General features: G+C 36.8%; 1 protein-coding gene across 2 annotated transcripts in view; it reads left to right on the top strand.

Annotated features, from left to right (window-relative positions):
• stac (C2 and C2B_Munc13-like domain-containing protein staccato) overlaps positions 1–13,496 on the top strand; it is a 164,651-nt gene that overhangs the window by 3,613 nt on the left and 147,542 nt on the right. For both annotated transcript variants that reach the window (XM_089099313.1, XM_089099305.1), the window contains exon 2: positions 3,981–4,284. In XM_089099313.1, the coding sequence (XP_088955439.1) occupies positions 3,983–4,284 (302 nt within the window). In that variant the 5' untranslated portion in view covers positions 3,981–3,982. The remainder of the gene's footprint in view (positions 1–3,980; positions 4,285–13,496) is intronic.

Genomic DNA, 13,496 nt, shown 5'->3' with positions numbered 1-13,496 from the left:
AATGTGAAATTTTGTATTTTTTTTTGCCAAAGATAACGCTTGCCTGTTTTTTTGTTTTTTTTTTTTTTTTTTTTTTTCCAGGGATGATTGTATCGATCCAGTGGTGTTAGAATATCGTGAGAGGTGTGAATTAAAAGATTTAGTGCCCTTTTCAAGTGACCAAAAAAATTGGAGGGCAACTAGGTCCCCTCCCACGCTCATTTTTTCAACTGAAAGTAAAGAGCAACATTAAAACTTAAAACGAAAAGAAATTATTACGTAAATGAGGGGGTTCTTCTCCTAGTCAATACCTCGCTCTTTACGATAAAGTTCGAATTTTGTTCGGATCACAAATCACAGAATCACAAAGGCCGTTTAATTAGAACAGATAGCTCTTTTGAAAGTAGTAAAAAAACTGAAGCGTAAAGAGCGAGGTATTGACTGGGGTGAAATCCCTTATATACATAATAATTTCTGTTCGTTTTAAGTTTTAATGTTGCTCCTTACATTCAGCTGAAAAAACTTGTTTTTTTTTATTTAATTTCTGATCGTTTATTAAATAATGTTGGGAAATCCGGCGCCCCCTTCATAGAAATGTCCCTTCCCCCTAGGAAACATCCCTCATGGAAAGATCCTCCCACGTAACCCCTCCTCCGGCCCCCACCCAGAAAAAATCCTTCCTGAAAACGTCTGTATACTTCCCGGTAATCAATATTATATGTAAACAATGGGCGAAGTTCATAAGTTGTAGCCCTTCCCCCGGGAACTGTGGGGGATTAAGTCATCTTCAAAGACATATTAGTCATGTTTTCGACTATGCTGAACAAAATGGCTATCTCAAAATTTTGATTGGGTGACTTTGGCAAAATAATGAGCGTGGGAGGGGGCCTAGTTGCCCTCCAATTTTTTGGGTCACTTAAAAAGGACACTAGAACTTTTAATTTTCGTTCGAATGAGCCCTCTCAAGATATTCTAGGACTACTGGATCGATACGATGACCCCTGAAAAAAGAAAAGAAAAAAAAGAACATGCATCCGTGATCTTTCTTCTGGCGAAAAATACAAAATTCCACATTTTTGCAGATAGGAGCTTGAAACATCTGCAGTAGGGTTTTCTGTTACGCTGAATCTTATGGTTTGATTTTCATTAAGATTCTATCACTTTTAGGGGGTGTTTCCCCCTTTTTCAAAAAATAAGGCAAATATTTCCAGGCTCGTAACGTTTGATGGGTTAGACTAAATTTGATGAAACTCGTATATTTGAAATCAGAATAAAAACCCGAATCTTTAGATGTATCTACTGGTACCAAAATTCTGTTTTTTAGAGTTTTGGTTACTATTGAGCCAGGTTGCTCCTTATACTTATTATTTGAAAAAAACTACGTTTTCTAAAGAGTTAAAGAGGCTGAGTTACAAGGTCGAACCTTAAAACGTACAGGGATTAGAGGCACAGTTGGGGGCTACCACCCCCAAACCCCCGCTTTCGCAGCCTTTAAATATAAAAAAAATTTCTTTAAACTGAAAGTAAGGAGCGACATTAAAACTTAAAAAGAACAGAAATTATTCCGTATATGAAAGAGGCTGTGCCCTCCTCAACGCCTCGCTCTTTACGCTAAAGTTTGACTTTCTCACAACTCTTTTTTTAAACAATAAAAACTTTAGCGTAAAGAGCGAGGCGTTGAGGAGGGCACAGCCTCTTTCATATACGGAATAATTTCTGTTCTTTTTAAGTTTTAATGTCGCTCCTTACTTTCAGTTTAAAGAAATTTTTTTTTATATTTAAAGGCTGCGAAAGCGGGGTTTGGGGGTGGTAGCCCCCCAACTGTGCCTCCTAATCCCTGTACGTTTTAAGGTTCGACCTTGTAACTCAGCCTCTTTAACTCTTTAGAAAACGTAGTTTTTTTCAAATAATTTCTGCACGTTTTTGTACAGTTTATTACTTATTATTGCTTGACTAACTGTTAGCTGATCGTGTCAGGAGTTAAAGATTGGGGGCTGCCGCCCCCAAACCCCCCGCTCTTGAACATTCTTGTGTTAAGGCTTTTAATTCCTGAATACTCAAATCACGTCGTACAGGGTGCCTCCTAATCCCTGTACGTTTTAAGGTTCGAACTTGTGACTCAGCCTCTTTAACAGCCCCCCAACTGTGCCTCCTAATCCCTGTACGTTTTAAGGGTCGACCTTGTAACTCAGCCTCTTTAACTCTTTAGAAAACGTAATTTTTTTCAAATAATTTAAAAAAGAAACTGAGTTTCTTTTCAAAGTATATAAAAAAGTTGCTCTGATGGTGAATCGAACCCGAGTTTTCCGCCTGAAAGTCTGAAGTCTTAGCCGCTGGACTATACAAACACAATAGTAATTGTTGTTTAGCAAATAGAAGGTATTTTCGACGCAAGCAAATTCCCAAAAATCTTGATATGTGGTTTTTGGAAAACAGGGAAGGAGTGATCAGATTGAGCTGAAATTTCGACGATAAGCTCCCAGGCCCCAGGAAAGCTTATCCTCTAAATTTCAGCCCGATCAGACAACGTTAAAGGGGGGTTGTGGAGGGAAAAATTAACATGGGCTAATATAGGAAAACGAGGTTTTTCGTAAATGTAAATTCGGGGGATAATTTTTTCGGTCTGAAAATATCAAAAGGCCCTAACAGGTCGAATTCTGCTTCGAATGAGTCCTCATTCAACCGGATCCGTTGCCAACTGTGGCCTGTAGGCGTGGCTAAGAAAAAAAAAGAGAGATGAAATTTAAGTGGCTATATTTGGTTTTTTGAAAACAGGGAAGAAGCGATCGGATTGAGCTGAAATTTTGAGGATAAGCTTCCGGGCCCAAGGAAAACCTACCTTCTAAATGTCAGCCCAATCAGAAAACGGTAAAGGGGGGCTTTGGCTGGAGGGTCCACACTTCCGGCCCAGTTTACCCCATGAAGATAAAATCGGAGGAGGATGAAATTTTGCAAGTTTCTTAGTTTGAGCTTGGGCTACAAAATGCAATTACCGCCGTCTCTCTGCGACCTCTAGGACCTGAAATCGCTTAACATTGTGGTGGGTCGCCTCTTTATAGAGGCACAAGCGTGCCTCCTTGACAGTTCGTTACCACGAAACTGTTAGATAGTATTGGTTATTGGGAAGTATACAGACGTTTTCAGGAGGGATTTTTTCTTGTGGGGGGGGAGCTCGATGGCGTGGGAGACGTTGGAGTATCTTTACAGGGAGGATGTTTTCATGGGGGAAGGAATATTTCGATGAAGGGGGGGCCGGATCTCCCAGCATCATTTAAAAAACGATCTGAAATTAAATAAAAAAAACAAGTTTTTTCAACTGAAAGTAAGGAGCAGCATTATAACTTGAAACCAACAGAAGGTATTACGTTATGAGGGAGTTTGCCCCCTAGTCAATACCTCGCTCTTTACGCTGAAGTTTTTTTTAGTACTTTCAAAAGAACTATCTATTCTAATGAAACGACTTTTGTGATTCAAACAAAATTCGAAATTTAGAGTAAAGAGCAAGGTATTGATTAGGGGACGAACTCTTTCATATACGTAATAATTTCTGTTCGTTTTAAGCTTTAATGCTGCTCCTTACTTTCAGTTGAAAAAATTTGTTTTATCAATTTAATTATCATAAAGGTCCGAATATTTTAGCTTTTTGTCCAGAAGCTTTTATCTACGGGAAAAGAAAATAAAAGTAGAGAAGACTAACCTAAAATAAACAAAACAAATAAAGAAAAGGGAACAGCAAAACATAAACGGTATATAAAACAAAAGAAAGACTCAAAAGTAAAGAAAAAACGGTATTAACTGCAATGATCTACTGGCGAATAAATTAGTTTTAACGTTTAATAAGAGCTTAGCTACGAGGAATACAGAAAAATGCGTTTCATAGCGCAGTCTCCGAATTTCGCGTCCCTGCAAACTCATTTCCCTGACTCAGTACAAACTAAATATTGTTTTAATTCTATAGTTGAATAATGTATTTAATTTTTTTTACTTAATCTTGTTTCAAGAAATGACTGCTGAAGCATCTAAAACGGGAGCAAATGAGAACATCAGCGATATACTCGAGAACTCAGATGATGATTATGATGAAATTGGCTCAGCGAGTGTAAAGTATAGACCTATTGAAGTGGATTCTGTTGTTTCTGACGATGTACTCAAACTTAATGACTTAAAAACACAGTTCGATCTTGATGAAGGCATACAAGGTCTATTAATATCTGATAAAAAAGAAAAATTTCTGGGAAACAATGAAGAACAAGAAGAAAGATTTCATGAAGAGGGTGAAGTTTATAATGATGAAGCCTTTGATGGGTAAGTTAGATTATCCTGACTTTTAATGATCCAACTAATGCATAGAACATTAGGCATGGCGTTTTATTAAAATGATAGATAATACACAAACGCATTGAGATTATATTACAAAAAATAATAATAAAATTAGCAAAAGCGCAAGCATTGAGATGCCATTGCCATAGTCAAATTGACATTCCTTGTTTTTCAATAGATGGCTATAAAGTTTTAGGAAGGGGCTAAAAAAGGAATGAGTTGAATTAGCCTTTGGATTAATGCCATTGCCATAGTCAGATTGACCTTCCTTGTTTTTCAATAGATGGCTAGAAAGTTTTAGGAAGGGGCTAAAAAAGGAATGAGTTGAATTAGCCTTTGGATTAATGCCATTGCCATAGTCAAATTGACCTTCCTTGTTTTTCAATAGATGGCTAGAAAGTTTTAGGAAGGGGCTAAAAAAGGAATGAGTTGAATTAGCCTTTGGATTAATGCCATTGCCATAGTCAAATTGACCTTCCTTGTTTTTCAATAGATGGCTAGAAAGTTTTAGGAAGGGGCTAAAAAAGGAATGAGTTGAATTAGCCTTTGGATTAAGCCAGTTTTGTTTTATTTCAGTCTAGACATGGTGAAATAAGTCGTCTCAATTCGCTCTTTTTTTAGAATTGTCGCTTAATAAGAAAAGGCATTGTGCTTTTGGGAATGAATTTTTAAATATAAGTTTGTAAAATCCTCTTTTTAGGATGTTACGAAGATCTTTGTTATTTTTTTTCTGATTAGCATGTTTTAGGTGTCAGATTTTGTTTTCATTTTTGAAATCTATTCTCCTAAATTAAGTGGAAATGGAAATAGGTATAACAATCTGAGGAAAGAAAAATTTTCACATGGTTCGATATTGAAAACTATCTATAAGTGATCAGATTACAATAGTATTCCAGATGCCACTGGCACTTACAAGGCAACGGGTGGAACTGGTAGGGGACCGACGCCGCGCTTGGAAGACCAAGAATTCATTAAATGGTAACACATTTTTAAGATTCAGATGAAGCATCCCCCTTCTCCGAAAAAAAGGAATCAGTATGTTCCATGTAAATAACTGCTGGTTGCACCTGTGGCATGTGCTACATGATGTAGGGTAGGCCTCGCTTGAAAGCAGGTGACCCCTCGGCATAGCTTTTAGTAATTAAACGTTAATTTTACTGGGAGGTGCGCTCTAGTCTTTCTTCTTCTGAAAAAAGTCCTTTGGAGCAAACTTGGGGGGATACAACTTAGCTTCCTTAATTTGCAGTGATATATTTAAGTTGCGCGTTTAGAAATGTTGTGGAAGGATAGCAACTACTTTTGGGGTTGAAAGTTAGATTAGAAGGTTAAATTTATACGCATACCTGTATATATACGATGGGCGTGCAATACGGTGAAAATCCTTTCTCCTAAGTAATTCAGAGATCCCTCTCCCGGAAAAGTGAGAAAAAGCTGAAGAGGTGGCTAAGATCCCTTAACGGAGTAATAATCTTGATGAAAATCATTCCATCAAGTTCAGCAACTAACAACTAACAAGTTAGGGCCCTTTCACATTGAGATTTTACCAATATCGAGATTTCGCTTAGAGCTAATTTGAGCCAATAAGAATTTTTCGTAGAATTTTCTGATTGGCATCAGCCAGTAGACGATCAACCATTAGCCAATTAACAAGTGAAGTTTGTGTGTCACAATAAAAATCGTAGGTGCTGTATTTCCATTGAGATGCCTACTAAAAGTTGCGTGTTTACTCGTTTGCATATCCTTTTTTTTTTCAACGGGTTAATTGTAAATATAGATATGCCCAGCAAGGAATTCAGAAATCTATTTTGCAAAGGGGATAGGAAAAAAAGTTGGAGAGGGACTCAAATCAAACAAAATGAAATAACATGTTAATTCAATGGGAATATATATGGAAATAAATAAATATATGGAACTTACTGGAGCTAGCAGAAAGCCGGCTTTTTGAAAATTTGTTGCCATATCCCCTCGGTGCTTCAGATTCGGCCCTCAGAAATGGCACTCGTTTTGTCTGGTAAAGCCTAGCCTCTCTTTACTTTCTCAACATATATCTTAACTTAAGCTTTTAGAACTTGCATGTTTTTTTGGCTAATCAAACAGTTCGTGGTAACGAACTGTAAGTAAGGAGTGATGTGGCTCAATACTAACCGAAACTCAAAGAATCAGAGTGTTGATAAATGGGGATATATCAAAAGAATCGAATTTGATTCTTTCAAAATATATAACATTTAACAAGTTTAATGGTACCCATCAAAAGTTACGAGTCTGAGAAAATTTGCCTAATTTTTAAAAAAGGGGGAAACACCCACAAAACATCAAGTGATCTTAATGGAAATCATGCCATTAGATTTAGCATATCAGAGAATCCTACTTTCGAGGTTTCGAGCTCCTATATACAAAAATGTAGAATTTTGCATTTTTTGCCAGAAGCATGATCGAAGATGCGTGTTTATTTGTTTTTTTGTTTGCTTGTTTTTCCCAGGGGTGATGGTATTGAACCAGTGATCCTAAAAGACCAGGTAGGGGCTCTTTTCATCATAAATAAAAAGTTCTAGTGTCCTATATAAGGACCAAATATTGAAGGGCAAATATCTCCCTCTCTAACCCTGTTTTTCCCGAAGTCGTCCGATCAGAATTTTGAGATATCCTTTTTTGTTCAGCATAGTCGAAAGATCTAATAACAATGTCTTCGAAGATGCCTTGCCTCCCCTCATAACCCCTTAGGGAAGGGATGCAAGCTATGAACTTAGCGCATTGCTTACAGTATTGACTATTGGGAAGTTTGCACACATTTTTCGGGAGAGGAGGGGGTACGCTGGAGGATCTTTCCATGGAGAATTTTTTTGTGGGTAAGGGAATTTTCCATGAAGGAGCACTTGGATTTCTCGGCATTATTGAAAAAAAGATAAGAAACAAAAAACAAGTTTTTTCAACTGATTGCAAGGAGCAGTGTCATTTGGGGGGGGGGGGGATTTCCCCCACCCCAGCAATGTGGGAAAAACATTATATACCCCATGCCCCTTGACTGTCCGGATATGGACCCCTCTTGCCTCCCCTTCCCCCAATAAAAATGCTGGAGATTTGCCCCTGGTAAGGAGCGACATTAAAGCTTAAAACGAACAGAAATTATTACGTACATTATTATCATTATTCATTTATTGCCCGTCAAAAAAAAGGTACACAGACGGAATAATAACTAAAGCAACAAAAAGATAGAAAAAAAAATCACACACACAAACAGACATCGAAAATCCAAATATATCACGAAAAAAAAATCATTACATACTTTGCGGTATGTAAAAATTATATGCTGGGTATGAGGGGGTTGTCCCTCATCAATACCCCGCTCTTTATGCTAAAGTTCTTGGAACTTTTAATAAAGCTTATTATTCTAATTGAACGGCCCTTGTGTTTCAGGAGTCATACTTAAATAATTGGAACAAAGAGTCAAACTTTATCATAAAGAGCAACGTATTGATGAGGGGGCAACCTCTCACATACGTAATAATTTATCTTCGTTTTGAGTTTTAATGTTGCTCCTTACTTACAGTTGAAAAAAACTTCTTTTTTTATCTTTTCTGAGAAACAAGGTTCCCAGAAACAAGGCTAAAGCCTAATTCGTTTCGTAGAATATGTCAACAAAACAGTGAATTTCTGCGTCCGATTCATATTTATATCGACAGTAGAATGTTCGAATGTTCGATTTATTCTCTGTCGACATTAATGTCATCTTTTTACGACATTAAATAAAAAAACAATTTTTTTAAACTGAAAGTAAGGACCGACATTAAAACTTAAAACGAACAGAAATTATTCCGTAAATGAAAGGGGCTGTCCCCTCCTCAACGCCTCGCTCTTTACGCTAAAGTTTTTTTATTGTTTTTAAAAATAAAGTTGTGAGACAGAGTCAAACTTTAGCCAAAAGAGCGAGGCGTTGAGGAGGGAACAGCCACTTTCATATACGGAATAATTTTTGTTCGTTTTAAGTTTTAATGTCGCTCCTTACTTTCAGTTTAAAAAACTTGTTTTTTTATATAATTCCTGATCGTTTTTTAGTTAATGCAGCTTTTATTTTGGCTCACCGTCATTAAATAAGTAAACAAAATTTGCATAAAAATTTTACTTTTCTTTTGCTTAATGGCTGTCTCTAAATTTGGTTCTGACGTAATTTACAAATTAATTTACGTAACGAACTTCTATATTCGTATATTTTTCTTCTGGCAAAAAATACAAAGTTGCAGATTTTTGCAGATATGATCTTGAAACCAATTTTATAAGGTTTTTTGATACGCTGCATCTAACGCTGTGATTTTCATTAAAATTCTTTCATTTTTAGGGAATTTTTCCCCCCTCTTTAAAAAATCAGGTAAATTTTTTCAGGCTCGTAACCTGTGATGAGTAGTATTACACTTAATAAAATTTATATATTTAGAATCAGCATTATAAGCCCATTCTTTTGATACATTTATTGACATCAAAACTCCGTTTTTAAAAGTTTCGATTACTATTGAGCCGTATCGCTTGTTTTTTTTATTGTTTTTTTATTACGCATATGAGGGGTTTCTCCCCTTAGTCAATACCACGCTCTTTACGTTAAAAGTTAAACAATTTTTTAATTTACAAACCCCTGAATCACAAAGGCCGTTTAATTAGAATAGATAGCTCTTTTGAAAGCACTAAAAAAAACAACTAATGTCCCTTACCCCAAAGAAACATCCTCCACGGAAAGATTCTCCCAAGTAACCCCATCCTCCAGCCCCCCACCCCCCAAAAAAAATCCTGCCTGAAAATGTCTGTATACTTCCCAATAACCAATATAATATGTAAGCAATGGGCAAAGTTCATAACTTGCAGCCCTTCCCCTGGGAACTGTGGGGGATTAAGTCATCCTAAAAGACATATTTATTAGATTTTCGACTATTCTGAACAAAATGGCTATCTCAAAATTTTAATTGGGTGACTTTGGTAAAAAAATGAGCGTGGGAGGGGGCCTAGTTGCCCTTCATTTTTTGGTCACTTAAAAAGGGCACTAGAACTTTTAATTTCCGTTCCAATGAGCCCTCCTACGATATTCTAGGACCAGTGGGTCAACACGATTACCCCTGGGGAAAAAAAACAAATAAACACGCATCCGTGATCTTTCTTCTGGCAAAAAATGAAAAATTCCACATTTTTGTAGATAGGAGCTTGAAACCTCTACAGTAGGGTTCTCTGATACGCTGAATATAATGGTATAATTTTCATTAAGGTTCTATAGCTTTTGGAGGGTCTTTCCCCCTTTTTTTGAAAATCAGCCAAATTTTCTCAGGCGCGTAACTTTTGATGGGTAAGATTAAACTGGATGAAACTTATATATTTGAAATCAGAATTAAAATATGATTCTTTTGGTGTATCTATTGGTATCAAAATTCCATTTTTTAGAGTCTCGGTTACCATTGAGCCGGGTCGCTCCTTACTTACAGTTCGTTACCACGAACTGTTTGATAAAAAAAATTGCAGGCTTTCTTTCTCTGTCAACAGAAACGACGAACTGAGTTACTCAGTTCCAAACATTTTCCAAATATGGTACTCAGTCTGAGTACCATATTTGGAAAATGCTGACATTTATATGGACTGCCAAATCTAGAATTGAACGACGCTCAGTATAGTTTATGCTTTTACTATAAACACTAGAAAGCTTTTGCTAGAATGATTCTGAAATCCTCTAACACTTACTCAAGAAATAAAGGTGGTTTTAACTTTGCCGTATAGCGCAGATTCATCACAAAGCTATTAAATGATTTCGTTTTATTTTCTAGATACCTCTTGCTGTTAAAAACCTTTAATGGGCTTGCTTCTTCCTGTCGTGTGTCTATCGTGGGAATTTGGGGAATTTTATCGCTACAGGTCTACGCAATGTGTCATAAATGTTGATATTTTGGGTGTTTAGGTTGATGATGGACTAGGGGATGTGTCTGGGGGTGTTTCCTATTCAACGCCTATATATCCTTCGCTTCTAGAGAAACAAATGTTGACGAAGATCATTCCTGCGTTCAATAATGCTTATTGCAATTCACTTTTATTACATTTGGCGTTCAAAAAGGAATTAGCAATTATTTGATTTGTATCTCAAAGTACTCATTACAACCAATAGCAATTATTATTTTCTTATTTTGCTTCAGAGTAGGCCTACAACTTGCAATCTCTCCTGCTCTTGGTCGCTTAGTACCTTGTTAAGCACAGAGTACTTATAAATTGTTCCATTGCAAATACTCTTGTAGACCTTAGACCTTCGCAATGTAGAAGAGAGAACTAGTAAGCATAAAATAGTCTATCCATATATATATATATATATATATATATATATATATATATATATATATGTATATTAATTATTTGAAAAAAAATAAGTTTTCTAAATAGTTAAAGAGGGTGAGTTACAAGGTCTAACCTTAAAACGTACAGGGATTAGGAGGCACAGTTGGGGGGCTACCACCCCCCAAACCCCCCGCTTTCACAGCCTTTAAATATAAAAAAAAAAATTCTTTAAACTTAAATTAAGGAGCGACATTAAAACTTAAAAATAACAGAAATTATTCCGTATATGAAAGAGGCTGTGCCCTCCTCAACGCCTCGCTCTTTACGCTAAAGTTTGACTTTCTCACAACTCTTTTTTTAAACAATAAAAACTTTAGCGTAAAGAGCGAGGCGTTGAGGAGGGCACAGCCTCTTTCATATACGGAATAATTTCTGTTCTTTTTAAGTTTTAATGTCGCTCCTTACTTTCAGTTTAAAGAATTTTTTTTTATATTTAAAGGCTGCGAAAGCGGGGGTTTGGGGTGGTAGCCCCCCAACTGTGCCTCCTAATCCCTGTACGTTTTAAGGTTCGACCTTGTAACTCAGCCTCTTTAACTCTTTAGAAAACGTAGTTTTTTTCAAATAATTTCTGCACGTTTTTGTACAGTTTATTACTTATTATTGCTTGACTAACTGTTAGCTGATCGTGTCAGGAGTTAAAGTTGGGGGGCTGCCGCCCCCCAAACCCCCGCTCTTGAACATTCTTGTGTTAAGGCTTTTAATTCCTGAATACTCAAATCACGTCGTACAGGGTGCCTCCTAATCCCTGTACGTTTTAAGGTTCGAACTTGTGACTCAGCCTCTTTAACAGCCCCCAACTGTGCCTCCTAATCCCTGTACGTTTTAAGGGTCGACCTTGTAACTCAGCCTCTTTAACTCTTTAGAAAACGTAATTTTTTTCAAATAATTTAAAAAAGAAACTGAGTTTCTTTTCAAAGTAAATAAAAAAGTTGCTCTGATGGTGAATCGAACCCGAGTTTTCCGCCTGAAAGTCTGAAGTCTCAGCCGCTGGACTATACAAACACAGTAGTAATTGTTGTTTAGCAAATGGAAGGTATTTTCGACGCAAGCAAATTCCCAAAAATCTTGATATGTGGTTTTTGGAAAATAGGGAAGGAGTGATCAGATTGAGCTGAAATTTCGACGATAAGCTCCCAGGCCCCAGGAAAGCTTATCCTCTAAATTTCAGCCCGATCAGACAACGTTAAAGGGGGGTTGTGGAGGGAAAAATTAACATGGGCTAATATAGGAAAACGAGGTTTTTCGTAAATGTAAATTCGGGGGATAATTTTTTCGGTCTGAAAATATCAAAAGGCCCTAACAGGTCGAATTCTTCTTCGAATGAGTCCTCATTCACCCGGATCCGTTGCCAACTGTGGCCTGTAGGCGTGGCTAAGAAAAAAAAAGAAATGATGAACGTTAAGTGGCTATATTTGTTTTTTTGAAAACAGGGAAGGAGTGATCGGATTGAGCTGAAATTTCGAGGATAAGCTCCCGGGCTCTAGGAAAGCTCAACCTCTAAATTTCAGCCCAATCGGACAACGTTAAAGGGGGGCTGTGGTGGGAGGGTCCAAACTTCCGGCCCAGTTTACCCCATGAAGATAAAGTCGGAGGAGGATGAAATTTTGCAAGGTTTCTTAGTTTGAGCTTGGGCTACAAAATGCAATTACCGCCGTCTCTCTGCGACCTCTAGGACCTGAAATCGCTTAACATTGTGGTGGGTCGCCTCTTTATAGAGGCACAAGTGTGCCTCCTTGATATATATATATATATATATATATATATATATATATATATATATATATATATATATATATATATATATATATATATATATATATATATATATATATATATATATATATATATATATATATATATATATGTACGTATTTATAAATGGCCCTCGCCTCGCCTGGGCGGTAGCTCAGGCCTTCAGCCCTCTTGAATGACTCTTGTTTTGCCCTTAGCAGCTCGAGTCTTGAGCCTCCGCAAACAGGAAGAGCGCAAACGCTCTTCTTTCATTTTGGAGGAAATTTTACCCATCGATACTCATGAATGAGTCAAGCCATTTAATGGGAATTTCACGAACTTTCCTTTCTCCTTCATTTACAAAGAAAACTGATCAGCCCGTGTTTCTTATGGTTTTAACAGCAAATATGTCCAAAATATTCTCTAACAAACGAAACTCAGAGAAGAGAGAAAATAACAAAATGAAAAATAAAATCAAAGAGGGTGAAAAAACGAGGATTTTGTCAGCCAGCGAACCATGAAGAAGACAAAATATAAGCAAATATTTCGACAAGGACCTCCGCCAAGTCGTCCTCAGTGCTAAACAAAAACAAAAAAGAGAAAAAAAAAACGAGAATCTAACCTTTCGAAGTTTCCTGTACAAAGACAGAATAGACACTGAATAAAAAACCAGGCAGGAATCAATGAAAATGAAATTTACCAAGATGATTGTGTAAGGATCTTCGTCTTGCATTAATTTTGGCTGGTCTAACAATTTCGGTTTTCATTAGATATGCAAATAGGTTCTTTTAAGTTTTTTCGGGTGAAAATATTGATTGAGTCCTTCAAGATTAAACTGTCGTAAATTGGAGCTCAATGAAATATCTCCAGTATCTCTATTTATTGCTAAATTTTGGTTCATATATTTTTTTATCTCAATTACCTCCTTAAAAGTTTGTGGTACGCCATTAACAGTTGATATTAAAGTTGCCTCGTCAAACAGAACTAGACAGGTCGAGTTTACGAAAATATGCGAAGCCAATGGCATTGGCTTCGCATATTTTCGTAAACCTGACCCATCTAGTTCTGTTTGACGAGGCAACTTTAATATCAACTGTTAATGGCGTACTACA

This window comes from Artemia sp. Qi Xiang Cuo, chromosome 2 (genome assembly GCF_049724085.1).
Source record: "Artemia sp. Qi Xiang Cuo chromosome 2, ASM4972408v1, whole genome shotgun sequence".
Taxonomy (NCBI): domain Eukaryota; kingdom Metazoa; phylum Arthropoda; class Branchiopoda; order Anostraca; family Artemiidae; genus Artemia; species Artemia sp. Qi Xiang Cuo.
This window is presented reverse-complemented; position numbering and strand designations above follow the sequence as displayed.